This window comes from Eubalaena glacialis, chromosome 8 (assembly GCF_028564815.1).
Source record: "Eubalaena glacialis isolate mEubGla1 chromosome 8, mEubGla1.1.hap2.+ XY, whole genome shotgun sequence".
NCBI lineage: Eukaryota > Metazoa > Chordata > Mammalia > Artiodactyla > Balaenidae > Eubalaena > Eubalaena glacialis.
The window spans coordinates 123,126,120-123,143,279 of record NC_083723.1 but is presented as its reverse complement, the minus strand read 5'-3'; the positions used below and the strand labels follow the sequence as shown (position 1 = coordinate 123,143,279).

Genomic DNA, 17,160 nt, shown 5'->3' with positions numbered 1-17,160 from the left:
TTATTATTTTGAGTAGGTAATATGTTCCCATGATTAAAAAATAAAAACAACATAGCACTGGGGTGGGAGGTGATGGCACCTGGGGACCCACCGACCTGGGACTGCACTGTGGCCAGGACACTTGGAGGCTCCCCCGACCTCCAGAGGGAGGGAGGAGACCCCGCCCCTCCCCACCACCCTGCCCTCCCCCCTGTGGGTCCCCTCAGGCTCTCTTCACTCAAAAAGAAAAAAGCCCACAAAGAAACCCAGCCACACTGAACAATCCTTCTCCCTTCCCTGTCTCATCCATCCGGTTTCTCCCTGTGTCTTCAGGTGCTGTGGTTTCGCCGCCTGTGTCCCCCCTAATGTCCAATGTGATGGTGTTAGGAGGTGGGGCCTTTGGGAGGTGCTTAAGTCATGAAGGTGGAGTCCTCATGAATGGATTAATGGTCTTATAAAAGAGACCCCGGAAGACCCCTCACCCCTCTGCCATGGGAGGATGTACCGAAAAGTCACAGGTCTTTGACCCAGAAGAAGCCCCTCACGTGACCTTGCTGGTACCCTGATCCTGGACTTCCAGGCTCCAGAGCTGTGAGCAATAAACTTTTGCTGTTTATAAGCCACCCAGACTACGGTGTTTTGTTACAGCAGCTTGAATGGATGAAGACAATAGGTAACCATTTATATTAGAATCATGTGTATTTTTCTAGGGTTTTTATGAATACGTACATTCCTCTCTTACACGAAGATTAGCATGCTATCTATATATTGTTCTATACCTGTTTTCTTACTTAGTATATCCTGAAGATCTTTCCCCATCAGTATAGAGAATGTCCCTGTTCATTGGTTTCTTTTCCAATCGCCTAAAATTGCACTGTGTGGGCACTCCATGGTTTATTCAGATCTATAGGCTCTCTCCTGTAGAAGGATGTTTGGGTCGTTTCCAGACTTTGCCAGTACAAACAGTACTGCAGTGAATTACCGTGTACATCTATTTCTCCCGTGTTTGTAGGTAGATCTCCAGGATAACTCCGAGAAGTTGGATCAGTGTGTCAGAGGGTAAAGGTGTTTGCAATTTCGCTCGATTTTTCCGTAGTGTCTTCCTGTGGTTGCACTACTTTGCATGCCTATCAGCCACCCAGAAGGGTCCCCCACAGACCCCCAAGAGGGAGCCGTCAGCCTCAGATTCTCTAAACTGATCTGATAGGTCAACCTAGTATTTCCGTGAGTGTCCTTGCCTTAGTGATGGAGGTCTTCTCTGGGGTGGAGGCCAAGGCCTTGTGTTTCTCATCTGTGTGTGTCCCACACGCCCGGCCTGGTGTATGGCCTCATCTGCTATGCCTTCTGCAGGAAGCAGCATAGGAGCTGAGCCCTGAGGGGGTTTACTGTCTGTGCCTGGGGTAGGGGGGGCACGCGGGCTTCAGGTGGGAGTTAGTGGGGGGAGGGGGCCTTCAAACAGGCCTGTAGGTTCCATTGTAGCTAAAAGGGGGAGGCATCAAGCAGCCCCCGTCCTCCTCAGGGATCCAGTGCTGGACATAGGTGGAGCCATTTTCCAGAGGCCACACGACCACAAGGTCTCTGGACGCCAGGGACGGGTCCTCTGGGAAGAAGTTGAAGGGCCTGAGCAGGAAGCCCACGGAGTTCCCGGGCGTGGCTGTGTTGGGGATGTCCTCTGCGTGGGGGATGTGCAGGAAGCCCACTGTGACCCAGGCCACCAGGTCCTGCAGGAGAGCGGGGTGGGCGGTGCTGAGGAGGCTCAGAGGGAAAGGGGTGGGCACCCCCCCAGCCCCATGTTTAAGGGAGGGGCAAATCCAGCGACCACCGAGCTCGCTCTCCAAGCAGCAAGCCGGCCCTCCCCATCCTGGGACCGGGCACAGACCTTGGGACTGAGCGGGGATCTGGTCTCAGGGTGGGGCCGGGAGAGGGCAGAGCTGGTACCTCGTCTTCAATGTTCTCGTTGTTGCGCAGAAACTCCTCAAAGACCACAGGTGGGTCCCAGGGGTCGTTCTGGTTGTAGATGCTGCTGCTGCGTAGCTCAGACTCCCGGTATTTGGTCACTGCCAGGGGATACCTGTCCGGGCAGAGGAGAAGGTAGCCTCCAGCCCCTCCCAGGGAGCATCTTCAGGGTCAATGATGGGGGAAGGTTACTGCCTTCCCTCAGACACGGGATCATCCCCTGGGAGTCAGCCACACGCACTGTCAACAGAGGCTCCAGGGCTCCGCAGGGGCTCTGTACTCCCCCTCCCAAAACACACAGCCACGTGACCAAGAACGTACACATGTGCACACACACGCACACACACGCCCAGGTACACCACAGCCTAGATTCAGAATCTCATGGACAGAAACACAGACACACGCGGACACAGGGAAACACAGGGACACCGAGAGGAGCCTCCAGCCCTCCCGGCCTCCCGGGCCTCCCTCACCTGGCCCAGGTGACAGCCCGCTCCTCCTGCCAGCCCGGGGGCAGCACTTGGTCAGCCATGGAGTGGATCTGCAGTCGGTAGCTGCGCTTGTGGCCCCAGGGGTTCTCCTGGGGGCTGGTAAACAGCAGGTACTTGGGCAGAGTCTGTCTGAAGCTGAAGGCCGCCTGGCGCTCCCGGGAGTACCTTGTCTCCTGGAGAGCCGGCTGGACCAGGCGGTGTCTCGGGCTCCAGGGGTTGGTGGTGTTTTCTAGCTTCATCTGCAGGGTCTGGAAGCTATTCTTGGTGCCTGAGTGTGTGCAGGGAAGGAGGAGAATCAAGCGCCCTGCACTGAAGCCTCCGCATTCCGCCCTGGGCCCTCCTTCCCGACCACACCCAACAACAAACCGTGGGAGTGAAGAGGATGTCAGGGGCATGCACTGAGCCAGACGGCGGTGGAGGGAAGGGACCGAGGAACTAGGAGACAGCTCAGAGTCGGGCACGGCAGCTGCAGTGATTCCACTGTGACTCTGGACAGTTCCTCTCGAGAGCAGAGCTCTGTGTCTGTTTGCTGAGGCCTTGGCCCGAGCAAAGGGCAGCTGGCCTTTCCCCAGGGGAAGAGACTATGTCAGTGCCCTCTGGGCCCAGGGGCGAGAGGGGCGGAGTGAGAAGAAGCTGCCCACCTGGTCATGGGGGGCACTTCTAACATGTGATTTGATGTCAGGCCAAATCCTGTCATTACGCCCATGTCATCTTTTAAGGTGACACCACTAACTCAAGAGACACAAGGAGTATTCCCGACGTCACTGCATCCACTCAAAGCACCAGGCAGCGACATTTCTTACACTCCTGGGCATTATCACCTCCCCCGCCCTGTGCACACCTTTCTATCCGGTCCGTCCCCCTAGGGGGTCAATGCAGCACCAGGGGAACAGCTGGCACTATTCACGGTCACCGTTTTGCAGGGGCACACAGATTTCTAGCACTGCAGGTTCCACACATGCAGGCTGGGTAAACTCTCCTGGTATGGCGCTTCCAGGGGAAGTCTAAGCACCATCTCCCATGAGTGTAAGTTATTGCTCGGATGCGGACATTCGGCCCGGAGGGTGGTTCCGAGCCCGAGTCCTACCTGCCACGTCCAGGTCAACGCGGTAATGCACTAGGTGGGTGTGCATGTTGCCGATCAGGTGTGTGTGCAGGCGGGTCCCATGGCGCAGCCCCTCGGGGGTGTAGAAGGTGGCGTGGACATAGCCGGTGGCGTGCATCTTGGCCTCCATCACCCCATTGGGGTAGAAGATGAAGTCCCAGATATAGTCATAATTGTAGACCGTTGAAGTGGTCCTCAGCACCAGCACCTGGCCCTTGAGGCCTGCATAGAAGTTGAAGCCGTCGCTGAAGTTGGAGTTAAAGTGCCGCCGGATGGGCACCCCCGTGGGCATCTCGAAGAGACAGAGGGCGCGGGGGTAGAGGACAGGACCGTCGGCGTCGTAGTAGTGGAGGGCATCCAGGAAGGTGGCCGTCTCCGGGCAGTCGACGCCAGGGGCCAGCTCATGAGTGACGCTGCCCAAGCCCCAGCCGACGTCCATGTACTTGGTCTGCATGCCTGCGGGTGTGTGTCCTCCGTACAGCGCCACGGCCTCCTGCACGCTCACCTCGTAGGCTATACGCTCACCTCCGAAGTGCACGTCCAGGACCTGCAGCCCCGAGGACGAGCGCAGCCGGAAGGTGAAGCTCCAGCCCCCATAGAGCACGGTGTTGCCCTCCAGGCTATAGCGGGGGCCCTCGGGCTGCACCAGGCGGGGGCCGTTCATGGTGATGGCGAAGTCCCCACGTGGCTGGTAGAAGGAGAAGAGGGCTGCCTCTGGTAGGCTCTCTCCATCCTTGTCCTTGGCGAGCGGGTCTTCCAGGACTACCGCATCCACCTCTCCGTCGTCATACTTCTGAGCCAGCTCTGCGGGGCTGCGGTAGAACTTCCCGTTGTACCAGACCTGCTCCACCGTCCAGTCTTGGGGGTTCGTGCTCGCATGATCCACCAGGAGCTCCAGCCCAGTGGGGTGCAAGAAGTAGCCTTCCATATGGCGCTGCAAGATGAACCAAGAGCGGCGCTGGCCGGAGGCCAAGCCACGGGGCGCCACGTCTGTGAACGTCAGGCACCGCTCGTGGCAGTGTCCAAACATGAAGCCCGTGGTGCGACGGAAAAACTGGTGCAGGGGCTTGCTGGCCTCCTCCAGGGTGTGGCTCAGGAGGGTATACTCTGCCTTGGAGATGGGCCTGGAGGCCCAGGAGGCCTGGTGCCCGGGCTTGTGGGGCAGGTGTCGCATGTAATGGGGCCTGGGCAGTGGTCCCACAGCAAACTCGGTGATGTTGGGACGCTCCTGGGCTCCGAAGAAGATGACAGCGCGTGCTTCCCGAACGGGAGGCCGGTGGCCTTTATCCAGAAATTTCAGCACGTGTTGCTTCTTGGGCAGCAACATCTCAATGAGGAACACGGAGTTCTTGGCCATGGTCAATGTGCTGGATGGCTGCAGCCTCAGCTCCTTCTGGGACCAAAGGAAGCTGTGCACGGCCTTCAGCTCTTGGGCGCTCAGGTCCGCAAACACCCTGCCCTTGTTGCCGGGGGTCCGTGGGGAGCCCTCTGCCGCGGCCAACGTCTGTAGCACCAGGACGGCAGCACCCGCCCAGCTGAGGGCCAGGGTCTTCCGCCCCATGGTCTGGAATGCAGTGGAATAGATGAACTTAGTTTCATGGGAGGAAATGGGTTTCCACCAGGTCGGGTCTTGGACTACGATGTCCCTTGGCCTCGTGTTTTTCCCACAGACTCACTTCCTGGCTCGTCCCCGCCCAGCTCGAGGCAGCCCTCAGTGGCAGCAGGGGACCCACGCAGCTCCCAACGCTGCTCTGGTCTCTGCTGTCCATCGATTTTAATTCTGCACCCTCCTCCCTGGTCCGTAAACCTCTTTTAGTCCCGTGGATTTTCTTACTTGTGCAAACTCCTTTTCCCCTTCTCTGCGCGTTACCTCTGCGGGACAGCTCTTATCTCTCCAGCTTTAGGTCACTCGGAGATTCACAGTGCCCCCTCAAATGCCACAAAATGCTTATTGTGCCATGGGTATTGATGGCAAAACTGCATTTTTGATACAACACGATGTTTTTTATGTAGATAAAATCTGAAATTTAGTGTAGAAGTTCAAAGATTTGGCTCTGGAGCCAGGCTGCCAGATTTCGAGTGCTAGTACATCTCACCATTGGGAACAGCTGTGTGACCTTGGGCTCCTTGCTTAAACTCTCTGGGCCTCCATCCACCCAACGGTGAAATGGAAATAAATGGAAAAATCAGTTGGACAATAAGGATAAAGTGTTCAGAACAAAGCCTGCCTCCTGGGAAGCACTCAAGAAATGCGAGCTACTCTTCTTTTTAAAGTTAACCATGAGGATATACTCTCTGATGCCAGAATATTTAGACTTCCGAGCCGCGTAGAGAGATTTGACTGGTTAGGCTATAGACCTGCGCCTACCCAGGTGACGTGGAGAACGGGCTGGCTGGCCCTGGCCAGGCTTCTTTAGCCCCTCCAGTGGGGCCCTCCGGTTGTGACCACTTGGCCATCCAAGGCCAAGGCCACGAGGAGGGCACCTCAGGGTGCCGTCATCCCAGGGGGCAATTCAGGGAGATGCTCTTTCCCCTTCCATTTTGAGGGGAGGCTGTGGTTAGGGTCTCATGGCCCACCCCCCAGAGCCGACAGTACAATCCCCTCCCCTCTGGTTCCTCGTCTTGTTCCCTACCCGCCCCGCCCACCCCTCCCCACCCACCCTGAGCTGGTGGGAAGGACCAGGGACTCACTTGATCTTCTCTCCAGCCTGAAGGGGTGCGGGCGCTGGAGGGGCTGCTAGGTGAATCCAGAGCCAGCAGAAAGGTATATGGTGAGCTCTTGTTCTACTATTAAATTTGGGTCGAGCCTCTTTTTTTTTTTTTTTAAACTAGACTTTACTTTGAGAAGAGTTCTAGGTTCATAGCAAAATTGAGAGAAATGTACAGAGATCCCATGTAGCTCCTCCCCGCCCCCCAGGTAGCTTTGCCACTATCAACTTCCCCCACCTGCGTGATACGTTCGTTACAGTGTATCACTGTGAACCTACAATGACACATCATTATCACCCAAAGTCCATAGCTTACATTAGGGTTCACTCTTGGTGTTGTACGTTCTATGGGTTTTGACAAATGTGTAATGACAAGCATCCATCATTATAGTCCCATACAGAGCAGTTTCACTGCCCTCAAAATCCTCTCCACTCCAACTATTCATCCTTCTCCTCCTCCTTCCCCTGCAAATCCTGGCAACCACTGATCTTTTCACTGTCTCCATAGTTTTGCCTTTTGCAGAATGTCATGCCGTCAGGATCCTACAGGATGCAGTCTTTTCAGACTAGCCTCTTTGACTCAGTAATATGCATTTAAGTCCCTCCATGTCTTTTAGTGTCCAAGTCCGCCATTTTTTTATAATCTCTGATGAAATAAAATTTATATTTTAAGGCAGGACAAGAAAAAATTAAACATAAAATTCTGTCTCTGTGTTCACTTGGGCCTCCCTCCCTAATGTGCAATGTGCATCTGCATTACATATTAACCAGAGCCTCTCAAAGATGGGAATGCCTGCAGGACCATAAAGAATAATTTTTTTCTCTCTCTTCTGATGCTAGCAATGTAACTTCTTAGAAGAATAGTGTTCTTTCCCAGCTCTGCAGGGGGTCATGGTGACTTGCTGCCTGCTCTATATGTGCTTACCTGGACTCTGCATCCTTGGTGAACTTTATATAAAATATCAGTATGTCATTTTGATGAAAGATCCTTTTGTCTTGAAAATGTATATGATAGTGCCTTCAACTTCTAACAGGTGGAGCAGTTCTCAGAGCTTTTTGAGAATCTGCTTCCCAGGTTATAATCCTCAGTCTGGCTCAAATAAAATTCCCTTTTTTTCTTCTTAACTTGATAGTTAATTGAATTTTCTCGGTATAGTTGGCAGGACATCAGAGACACCCACCAGAGGACAACTGGAGTCTACCCTGAACTGGAGCTTGGTACCAGCACAGGCGCTTTGAGTTCCACCCGCTTCTTGGTATTCCTCAGGTGCTTTGGTGAGTTCTCCCGATATCTGGACATCATTGCTTTAAATGACATCTTGAATTTTACTGGAGCTGTTTTTCTTGGGACTTGGATCCTAAGGGAGTACCAGTACATTTGCTAGCCAGGGACCTAGGGGGAACTTTGGAGTGAACTGGTTGGTTGTCCTTTTTTAAAATTTGGCTTACATTGGAAAGATTATGTACATATGGTCTGAACAAACTGTTTGCTAGTGAAATGAAGACTAAGCCCGCTCGGCTCCAAAGAAAAAGGAACACCTGCTCCTTCTGGCCACAGGGTGTTCTCAGGCCACTGAGAACCTAGAGGAAATGTCTGGGGATCAATCCTCGTGACGTGTAGTGATCCCACAGAGGGTCCCACTACAATCATTAACTAAATTCTGCTTGCTGGGGAGGCGTAACAAAGGCTGATCACCTAGTGCCCCGAGCACCCACGGCAGGTTTAGACTGTCAGAGGGAGGAACCAAGACAACTAAGAGAGTCAAACTGACCCAGGGGTAACTCCTTGGGGAGCTGGACTCAGAAGCAGCACACATTCCGTCCATCACACTGCCCTCAGAAAGTTGTTCAGACCATATCTGAATTAGGCCACCAAATAACGAGAAACTGTGCCTCAAAGGCCGAACAGCTCCCAGACCGGCAGCCACTCACTGGAACTCTGGCTGGCTTCGTGTACAAATGGAACAAAGCCAATGTTTGCAAGCACTTATCTTAACTCTTAAATGGCCAGGATGGAGCTTTTTTGACATTCTAGAGAAAGCCACCTTGATAAAACACCTTTTCGAAATTCTGACCCCAAGAGAATAAAAATATTCCTAGAAGAATGCTTGAAGTTATAACTCTTACTGTGTCCTTGAAATGTAAACACAGCTCAGATCACCTGAGACTACAGCCTTAACTCAGTTAGTAGAACTTAAAACTGAAAGGAAGAAAAAAAAGGGAAAGATGTTTTTAAAGCAGGAAAATTATGATATCTCTGTCTGTGCCTGTCTGGATATACGTATGTCTGTGTGTACGTTATAAATATGATATGGCCCTACCTCCAGAAGGTGTTATCAAAATTAATTTGTAAAAGAGCTCTATTTGACTCAAAAGTAAGTGCTTACAATTCAAATATTTCTAAATGTAACTTAAACTAGCCCAATGTTTTTGAAGGATCACGTGATCTAGGATTAATTTTTAATGAGTAAAAACAAGTTTAAATTGATGGTTTAGTTAATACAGACATGTCTTTAGAGTCATCAACATTAAGTATAATACTTTTATTGTACCTAGGTTTACTTGAAATCAGTAAGCTCATATTATCTATGTTACAAAATTTGTAGCGAGATAATTAATGGTATGATGCTAATTTCATAAGTAACAAAAGAGAGATGAATGGGATAAGAGCTTTTGCGTGAACTCTCTAAGAGTAATATGTTTTATGGTGTGTCTACCTAAGAACAAATTCTCCAGATTTTTGGCAACCTGAAACTTCAAAGTTCTGCTAAATTAAATTAAATGATGGAAATTCATTGCATGTCTAGATCATTTTTAATAAGATAAATACTGAAACATTCATTGCTAAAGAAGTCTATGTTTACCTACTCTTGACCTCTTATTACGGAGAGACTAAATATGCTTGAAACTAATAATAAATATATTTTGTGCTTTATTGAAAGATTGTACTATGAAATGGCATTTATTTCTAGAAATTAATTTTAAAAAGGGAATCTTAAAAAGGGAATCTTGAGAAAAGAGTTTTATGCATGGTTAAGACTAAGATTAGATTTAATTTAATTTAATGAATTTTAATATTAAAGGTGAAATGATGTAAAACTAGAACTTGTTTTTTTCTCTGTTGTGAGGAAACAAGGTTTGTTTTTGAAATATTGGTCTGCTTTTGATAACAGATTGTAATGTTTCTTTACCAGTAACTTTCTGCCCTTGCCTTTGAAATCTTTTATTGTCATTTTGGTTATGTGAATAAGTATTGTTTCACAGTTACTTATGATCCTACTTGACCAAACACTTAAAACCTTTTGATATCTTTGACAAACTTTTCTCAAATCAAATTCTAAATGAAGTTCTTTTGACGTCTAGCTAACTTCGGGATGCTTCAGAGGGCCCCTGAACATCTCAGAGAGATATATTAAAATAATTAGGCTTATATGGTATATTAAATTACATGGGAAACATTGTCAAATGAGTAATAATAAATCTTCTTATGCTATATTTTATAAGTAAATATTATTAATATAAAAGTTCTAGAAATTATATGAAATTCCTAAAATTTGAAATGTCCTGGTATAAGTCATAATTCTAGTTATTATCCTAAAATGTTGTATGTCACAGAAATAGCCAAGTGTCCTTGACAACTGCATTGTAATCAGGTCTCTAACTATGCTTTTTAAGTCTTTTGTCATTTATAGACAGTTATTGTCTTAACCTGATGCTTTTACAAAAATGCCTGTAGATGACTTGCTTTATGCTCCAAAACTAAGTTAAACTCGGTAGCAAAAGGACTTCCACCTGGTATGAGGTTTATTTCGGAAACAGCTCTCTCGTAAGGCTACTGAAGAAATAGTAATAGGGTCTCCTTTAACTATTTATGTCAGCCAGCTAACTTCTTATGAAGTTGTTGCTTTCTGCTCCTAATACTACCTTGGTTTGATGTAATAGCATTAACCTTGCAACTTTGCTTCCAGAAGCACAGGAAGAAAACAACCATGACTGTATCTTGTTAACAGATTATCTTCTTGCTCCCAGGAATGACTTATAAGAAGCTGCTATTGATAAAGCTGACCTAATTTAATTTATAGATGGGTCTTACTTATGGGATGAACGGGACATTACCGAGCCAGGTATGCAATACCGTCCACAATGGACATAACTGAAAACTTTTTTTTACCAGAAACAAGGTCAGCACAACAAGCCAAATTAATTGCCTTATCTCTAGCTTGTCAACTAGCTAAGCCCAGGTAACAAATATTTATACTGACAGTTGCTATGCTTTTGGAGTGGCATACAACTTTGGAATGCTATGAAAACAGTGAGGTTTTAAACCTCTTCAGGACAACTTATAAAAAAATAGAAAACAGGTCGAAGAGTTATTAATCATTATACAACTGCCAAAACAGTTAGCAATTACTAAAACAACACGACATTCCAAATCTGACGCAGCAGAAGCTAAAGGAAATCAGCTTGCTGATGCTGCAGCCAAATGGGCAGCTTTAAATATTCGTCTTGTCCAGCCTCCAGAATGTCCACTGCTGTCCGTTAACCCTGCTAACTCAATAAAAGGTTTCTTTCTACAGGCTCAAAAAATCACCACTAAAGGAGAGAAACAGATATGGCAACGAAAAGGGGGAATTTTGACCCCTCCACACAAATATGGTTTAGACCTGATAAAACAAAATGAAACCTATAGTGTCTATTGAAGCCCAATGGCTATTACTCCAACATGTACATTCTTTAACCCGTTGGGCGTCTGAAAAAAGGTTTTTATGGGGAAAACAATATTTTGGAAAATTTCACCCATAGTGGTGCAGAGGAAATATATTATATTATTGACAGGGACTTATGGAGACAATTTAAAAAATTGGTAACTACTTTTACAGCAAGCTCCCAGGAGATGGAAAGGATCATGGATTACAACCTAGAGATTTTATTTATTGGAAAGGACATCAGATAAAAGATTATTTGCAGCCATGATGGAAAGAACCTTATCAAGTATCAATATTATTAACCAATCCATGCACAGCCAAACTTAAAGACACTAATTCATGGAATCACACCTCTCATCTTAAAAAGACCCCTCCACTTGAATGGACTTTGATCCCTGTTTCTGGCGCCTCGCTTCAACTAAGGCAAGCATCACCAAGCTAGGATGAGAAGAAGATGACAACAGTAGCAAACAACTGATCCGAGAGTCGAAACCAGGCCTGTAAGACCCATCCCACCAGTTCAATTGTACTGTTTACCAAAAGTCTGTCTCTCTATCAAAATTAAAAGTTATTGTTTTATTTCTAGCTATGTTTTTGCCCCAAAGTTTAGGATAGGAAGAAAACTCTTTAGTAACACTGTCACAAAATATAGTTACTAGGGGCAATTTAGCTGCTGTTGGATTTGTCATCCAATTCCTAAGTCAACACAAGGCCGAGATAACCCCACATAATTTTTGTCACTGACTTTTCAGATGTTTCTATAATCTATCAAAAGTCTCCCCATTGGCATATACCTCCATATTGGTTTACTACATTCAATTAGTTTACTCAGTTCTGAAGTTTCTATGATGAGAAAGTGATGCTGAAAAATCAAATGGCACTTGATTTTTAAAACTGCTTTGCAGGGGAAAACTTATGCTATAATCCAGACAATGTTGTGCTTTCATACCAGATGAGTCCTCTAATATAACCATCTAATGACTCACATAAGAAATCAGGTTGCTGCACTGGAGAATTCCCTTTCTAGTCTAAATGAAATCTTGAATAAATGGTTCAGTTCTGGGGATTCATAGCTTAAATCTCTGCTTCTGACTTTGTTATTGTTGTTGGCCATATTGATTGTGTTCTATATGATTTATAGAGTAATAATCTCTTGTGCCTCTCGATGTATATTCAAAACTCCACCTAAAATACTGATGTCTAAATGACTTGAAACTACTGATCATATCTATAGCTCTATATAAAATAGTAGGCATGCACAATTCACATACAGAGTAAAATTGGCATAAGTCTTATTGGACAACCTAGAGTTGACTATCAGTCCATGCCAAGCATTCTACTAGCCTAATCCCCTTAAAGGAAAGAAAGAACTGGGCTGTTAAGACAGGGCATTGTGGGACATGGAGGATCCAGAGCAGATAAGCAACCATCCTGGCATTGGGGGACCAAATATTTGATCACCTAATGCTTTCTATTGAAAGATTAATGATCAACGGGGGGAAATAATGAAATAAAATTTACATTTTAAGGTAGGACAAGAAAAAATTAAACATAGAATTTTCTCTCTGTGTTTGTTTGGGCCTCCCTCCTTCCCTCCTTAATATGCAATGTGCATCTGCATTACACATTAACCAGAGCTCCTCAAAGATGGGAGTGCCTGCCAGACCGTAAAGATCAATGTTTGCCCTTTCTTCTGATGCTAGCAATGTAACCACTTAAAAGAATAGTGTTCTTTCCCAGCTCTGCAGGGGGTCATGGTGACTTGCTGCCTGCTCTATATGTGCTTACCTGGACTCTGCATCCTTGGTGAACTTTATGTAAAATATCAATATGTCATTTTGATGTATGACCCTTTTGTCTTGAAAATGTATATGACTGTGCCTTCAACTTCTAACTGGCAGAACAGCTCTCAGAGCTTTCTGAGAATCTGCTCCCTGAGTTCTAATCCTCAGTTTGACTTGAATGAAATTCTCCTTTTTTCTTCTTAACTTGGTAGTTAACTGAATTTTCATCAACACTTCTTATCCCCAAATTGCTTTTTTTTTCTTAACTTGGTAGTTAACTGAATTTTTTTTTCTTAACCTGGTAGTTAACTGAATTTTCATCAACACTTCTTATCCCCAAATTGCTTTCTGCTCTGCTAAGGAGGAAGATGAGGAAGAGACCTGAGGTCCTTTAACCCGAACTTGGCTATTCCTTTAAACTTTCCCTTTCCCAGTACCATCCTCTTGTCCAATGTCCAAATGGGCAGTGGGTGAGGTGGACAATGGCAATGAAGCCACGGGAGAAGGGAGAACTCAGTGGCCAGTGGTGAGACCTCCATGCTGGGAGATGTGAAACACACCCTCTCCTCCCCGCTGCTCATCTCCAGCACCCGAAGAACAGCGGCCACCTCCTCACTGCACATTTCCCATCTTGCCCCCAGGCAGCTTGTGCCCTGGAGTGACACCTTCTGGGCTCTTGCCCCTCTGTCTTGTGTCTTTGTTTCTCTTGACCCCTCACTCCATGTCCATCTTCCCTTGCTTCCCTCCTTCCCAGTCAACCCCTGCTTGACTCTCCCCGAATATCCCATCAGTACATACCTGTGTGCTCTGCTCTGGGCTCGCCTCTGCTGCCAGACTTTGTCTCTGACTCCTTGAGCTTTATGGCTCTATTGGTCCCGCCCTGGAGGGAGGGACAGGGTGAGGCACGTGCTGACCAAGGTTGTGACCACAGCTCAGGAGGCTCCACAATGGGCAAGGGGAGTGGTACAAGGAAGTGCACGGGGCTCTGGCTGCTGCAGCCCAAAAGGCACCTGTTACCCCAAGCACCCAAGTTGGGAAACTGCCCAGTCCTTCACCACTTTAGCAGCTGGGTTCACTTCTGTTTTCCCCAACAACACCTGTGCCCTAGATCTGCTTCCCTATCATCCTCCTGCTGCAGGGATACCTTTCACAAGAGTTGTCTGTGTTTTCTCTGTTATGATCTGTGCTGTGCCAAGGTCCGTTAAAGTAGGTGGTGAGTTTCAGAGGCCGGACATAAGGACAAGGAGAAATTTACTAGCAAGTAGTCTCACCTGAAGCAGATATACGGACAAAGGCAGAAGCTGGTAGAGACTGACACCAAAACCAAAAACAGAGAATTTAACCCATGTGTAAATGGAGAATCAGAGACAGAATAGTTTGGGAGAGAGAAGCCACTGAGTTGAGACTCCAGAAGAAGTCATATTAGCCATCTCTGAGACCCTGGCAGGATTCAGGAAGGAGGGAGGAGTTGGCTGGGAAGAAATTCTATCAGGATGGCTGAGGCTGCGGCCCAGAGAAGGGAAAAGGGAAAGGGAAGTGCGGGTGGGGTGGGGCAGGTACCTGTGCCAGGAGGGGAAATAGTACTAGAGTGGCTTGGTTAGATGGCGAGGGCAAAAACGGGCAGGGAGGATGCTCTTGGTCAAAGGGAAAGAATAGTCAGGAACATTGTGTGGCTTGGGAGGACCAAGAGGTCATTTTCCCCTTGCTCACCAATTCTTGATGGCTGATTCTTTTATTATTACATGCCTTTTGTCTTTCTCATCATTATCTTCCTGCTTCTTGCATTGCAAGTCATTTCAGTATGTACTGACAGCTAGTTGAAGGAAGGAGAAAACGGTTAATCAACCCGATACTTGTTTGCAATTTCAGAAATCAGAAAGTCAGATAACAAGTGTTGGTGAGGATGTGGAGAAATCAGGAGCCTATACAGAGTTCACGGGAATGTAAATGGTGCAGCCACTTTGGAAAACAGGCTGGCAGTTCCTCAAATGATTAAACATAGAGTTACCATATGTCCAGAAATTCCACTGCTAGGTGAATGAGAAATGAAAACATATGCCCACACAGAAACTTGTATATGGATGTTCATAGCAGCGTTATTCATAATAGCCTAAAGGTGGAAACAGCCCAATGTCCATCAACTGATGAATGGATAAACAAAATGTGATATAACCACACAACGGAATGCTGTTTGGCATTAAAAAGAAATGAAGTACTGATACATGCTACAGTATGAATGAATCTTAAAAACATGTGAAATGAAAGAAGCCAGTTAAGAAAGACCACCTATTATATGATTCCATTTATTTATTTATTTATTTTTATATTTATTTTTGGCTGTGTTGGGTCCTCGCTTCTGTGCGAGGGCCCTCTCCAGTTGCGGCAAGCGGGGGCCACTCATCATCGCGGTGCGCGGGCCTCTTCACTCTCGCGGCCTCTCTTGTTTCGGAGCACAGGCTCCAGACGCGCAGGCTCAGCAGCTGTGGCTCACGGGCCCAGTTGCTCCGCGGCATGTGGGATCCTCCCAGACCAGGGCTCGAACCCGTGTCCCCTGCACTAGCAGGCAGATTCTCAACCACTGCGCCACCAGGGAAGCCCTCTATGATTCCATTTAAATTAAGAATCCAGAATAGGAAAATCTATAGAGATAGAAAGTAGATTAGTGCTTGCTTCAGGCTGAGGAGGGGAGGTTGTGTAGGTGGTGACACCAAATGGATGTGGGGTTTCTTTTTGAACTGATGAAAATGTTCTAAAATTGACTGTGGTGAGGGTTGTATATATCTGTGAATATACTAAAATCCATCAAATTATTTACTTTATGGGTGAATTGTGTAGTAAGAGAATGATATCTCAAGAAAGCTGTTTTTAAAAAAATATCGAGAGGGACTAATATCTAGAAACACACACAAAACTCCTAAAAAATCAGCCAGAAAGAGGAAGTCATCCCAATGGAAACATGAGTGAAGAATCTCAAGGTAACTTACAGAAGGGGAAACCTAACGGGCTCAAGGGCACGTGAAAAGGTGCCCAAATGTAGTGGTTGTTAGAACAGTGCAAATTCTTCAACAATGAGATATAATTTTATACCCATTTCTGGCAGAAATGAGAAAGCTGGATGACGCCAAGTGTTGGCAGAGATGTAGGGAAATATGCTTGAGGGAGGGGATGCGATGATACAGTCATTCTGGAGCGCCATCCCCAGGACGTGGGCACAAGGTAGTTGCATCGCAGGGTAGAAACAGCCTCGGGAGCAGGTACCACTGCAGGGCTCACTCCTGGAGGATGAAGGATGGTGAGGCCACCACTTACTTTTGTGCAGGCAGGGACGGAGGGCGTACAAGTGCGCATTTCACTTTTTTATTTGAAGGAGTACAAAAAATGTTCATAGAAAGATAGAAATATTACAGGGTAGCACAGACTAAGTGCCGCAGGAGTTGTGCCCGACTGGGAGTCCTGCAGGATTCAGGAGGAGCTGGCCCTCAGGACTGCCAGCTTCTCAAGGCCTGGGTCTCTGTTTAGAGTCCCCTGTGTTAGACGCCCAGGGCTGCTGTAACAAAGTGCCACACACTGTGTGGTTTAAAACAACAGAAGTTTATTCTTTCACAGTTCTGGAGGCTGGAAGGCTGAAATCAAGGTGCTGGCAGGGCCACTCTCCCTCTGAAACCTCTAGGGGAGGGCCCTTGCTTGCCTCTTCCAGCTTCAGGTGTTGCCGGCAATCCTTGGTGTCTCTGGGTTCCTTGGCTTGTAGACGCATCTCTCCAGTCCCTGCTCCTGTGGTCACATGACATTCCCCCCCCCGCCCCCCGTGTCTATGTCTCTCCTCGTCTTACAGGGATACCTAGTCATTGGATTAAGGGCCCACCCTACTCCAGTATAATTTCATTTTATCTAATTAAATCTGCAATGACCTTATTTCTAAATAAGGGCGCATTCTGAGGTTCCAGGAAGGACAAGAATTTGGGGGGACACTATCCAACCCAGCACACCCTCTTCACATCCCCCCCCTACCCCCTGCCCTAGCAGATGTATGGCTCAGGGCAGGTGAGCACTCCGGGCTGCTCCACCCTGCGGGCTCCACAAAGCCGAGGCGAGTGTTGTCTTGGGATGTGTGAGGGACTGAGGAGGAGGCGCAGGTAGGAGCAGAGCTGCAGAGCTGAGATGGGTGGTGTATTCCCAGGACCCCGGCTGGGGTGTGAGTCCTGGGCAGAATCTGCTACTGTGCCGAGGAAGGCGGAGGTGGGGTGTCTGGGAGGAGGTGGTTAGAGCCATGAGCCCCTTGTGCACGTCTGTGGGAAAGTGGGACAAAGAGGGGGACTTGAGGGAATGCCATGGAGACCGTGGAGAAAAACGTCTTTAAGAACCACCCCCAAGGAAAGAGAAAAGAATGGACCCAGCAGAAATGCCCGGTGAAGCTATGGTTGTTCACGTAGG

At 47.6% G+C, this 17,160-nt stretch overlaps 1 protein-coding gene across 2 annotated transcripts; it reads right to left on the bottom strand.

Moving 5' to 3' along the window:
• Positions 1–659: 659 nt before the first annotated feature.
• Positions 660–13,585, bottom strand: AOC1 (amine oxidase copper containing 1). 2 transcript variants are annotated; one of them, XM_061198907.1, is made up of 6 exons: positions 13,528–13,552; positions 6,223–6,265; positions 3,514–5,095; positions 2,409–2,694; positions 1,918–2,050; positions 660–1,700 (listed from the first exon to the last, which is right to left on the bottom strand). In XM_061198907.1, the coding sequence occupies exons 3-6, from the start codon at positions 5,090–5,092 to the stop codon at positions 1,431–1,433; spliced, it is 2,268 nt and encodes a 755-aa protein (XP_061054890.1). In that variant the 5' UTR covers positions 5,093–5,095; positions 6,223–6,265; positions 13,528–13,552; the 3' UTR covers positions 660–1,430. The 2 variants fall into 2 exon arrangements, with proteins under 2 accessions (XP_061054890.1, XP_061054891.1); XM_061198908.1 differs by lacking the exon at positions 6,223–6,265 and having other exon boundaries at positions 13,528–13,585.
• Positions 13,586–17,160: the final 3,575 nt, after the last annotated feature.

Coding starts and splice junctions, on each gene's coding strand:
- AOC1 (XM_061198908.1), bottom strand. CDS start 5,092: ATGGGGCGGAAGACCCTGGCCCTCAGCTGGGCGGGTGCTGCCGTCCTG. Junction 2,695..3,513: donor CGTTGACCTGGACGTGGCAG/GTAGGACTCGGG, acceptor GCACACACTCAG/GCACCAAGAATAGCTTCCAG. Junction 2,051..2,408: donor CGGGCTGTCACCTGGGCCAG/GTGAGGGAGGCC, acceptor CTGCCCGGACAG/GTATCCCCTGGCAGTGACCA.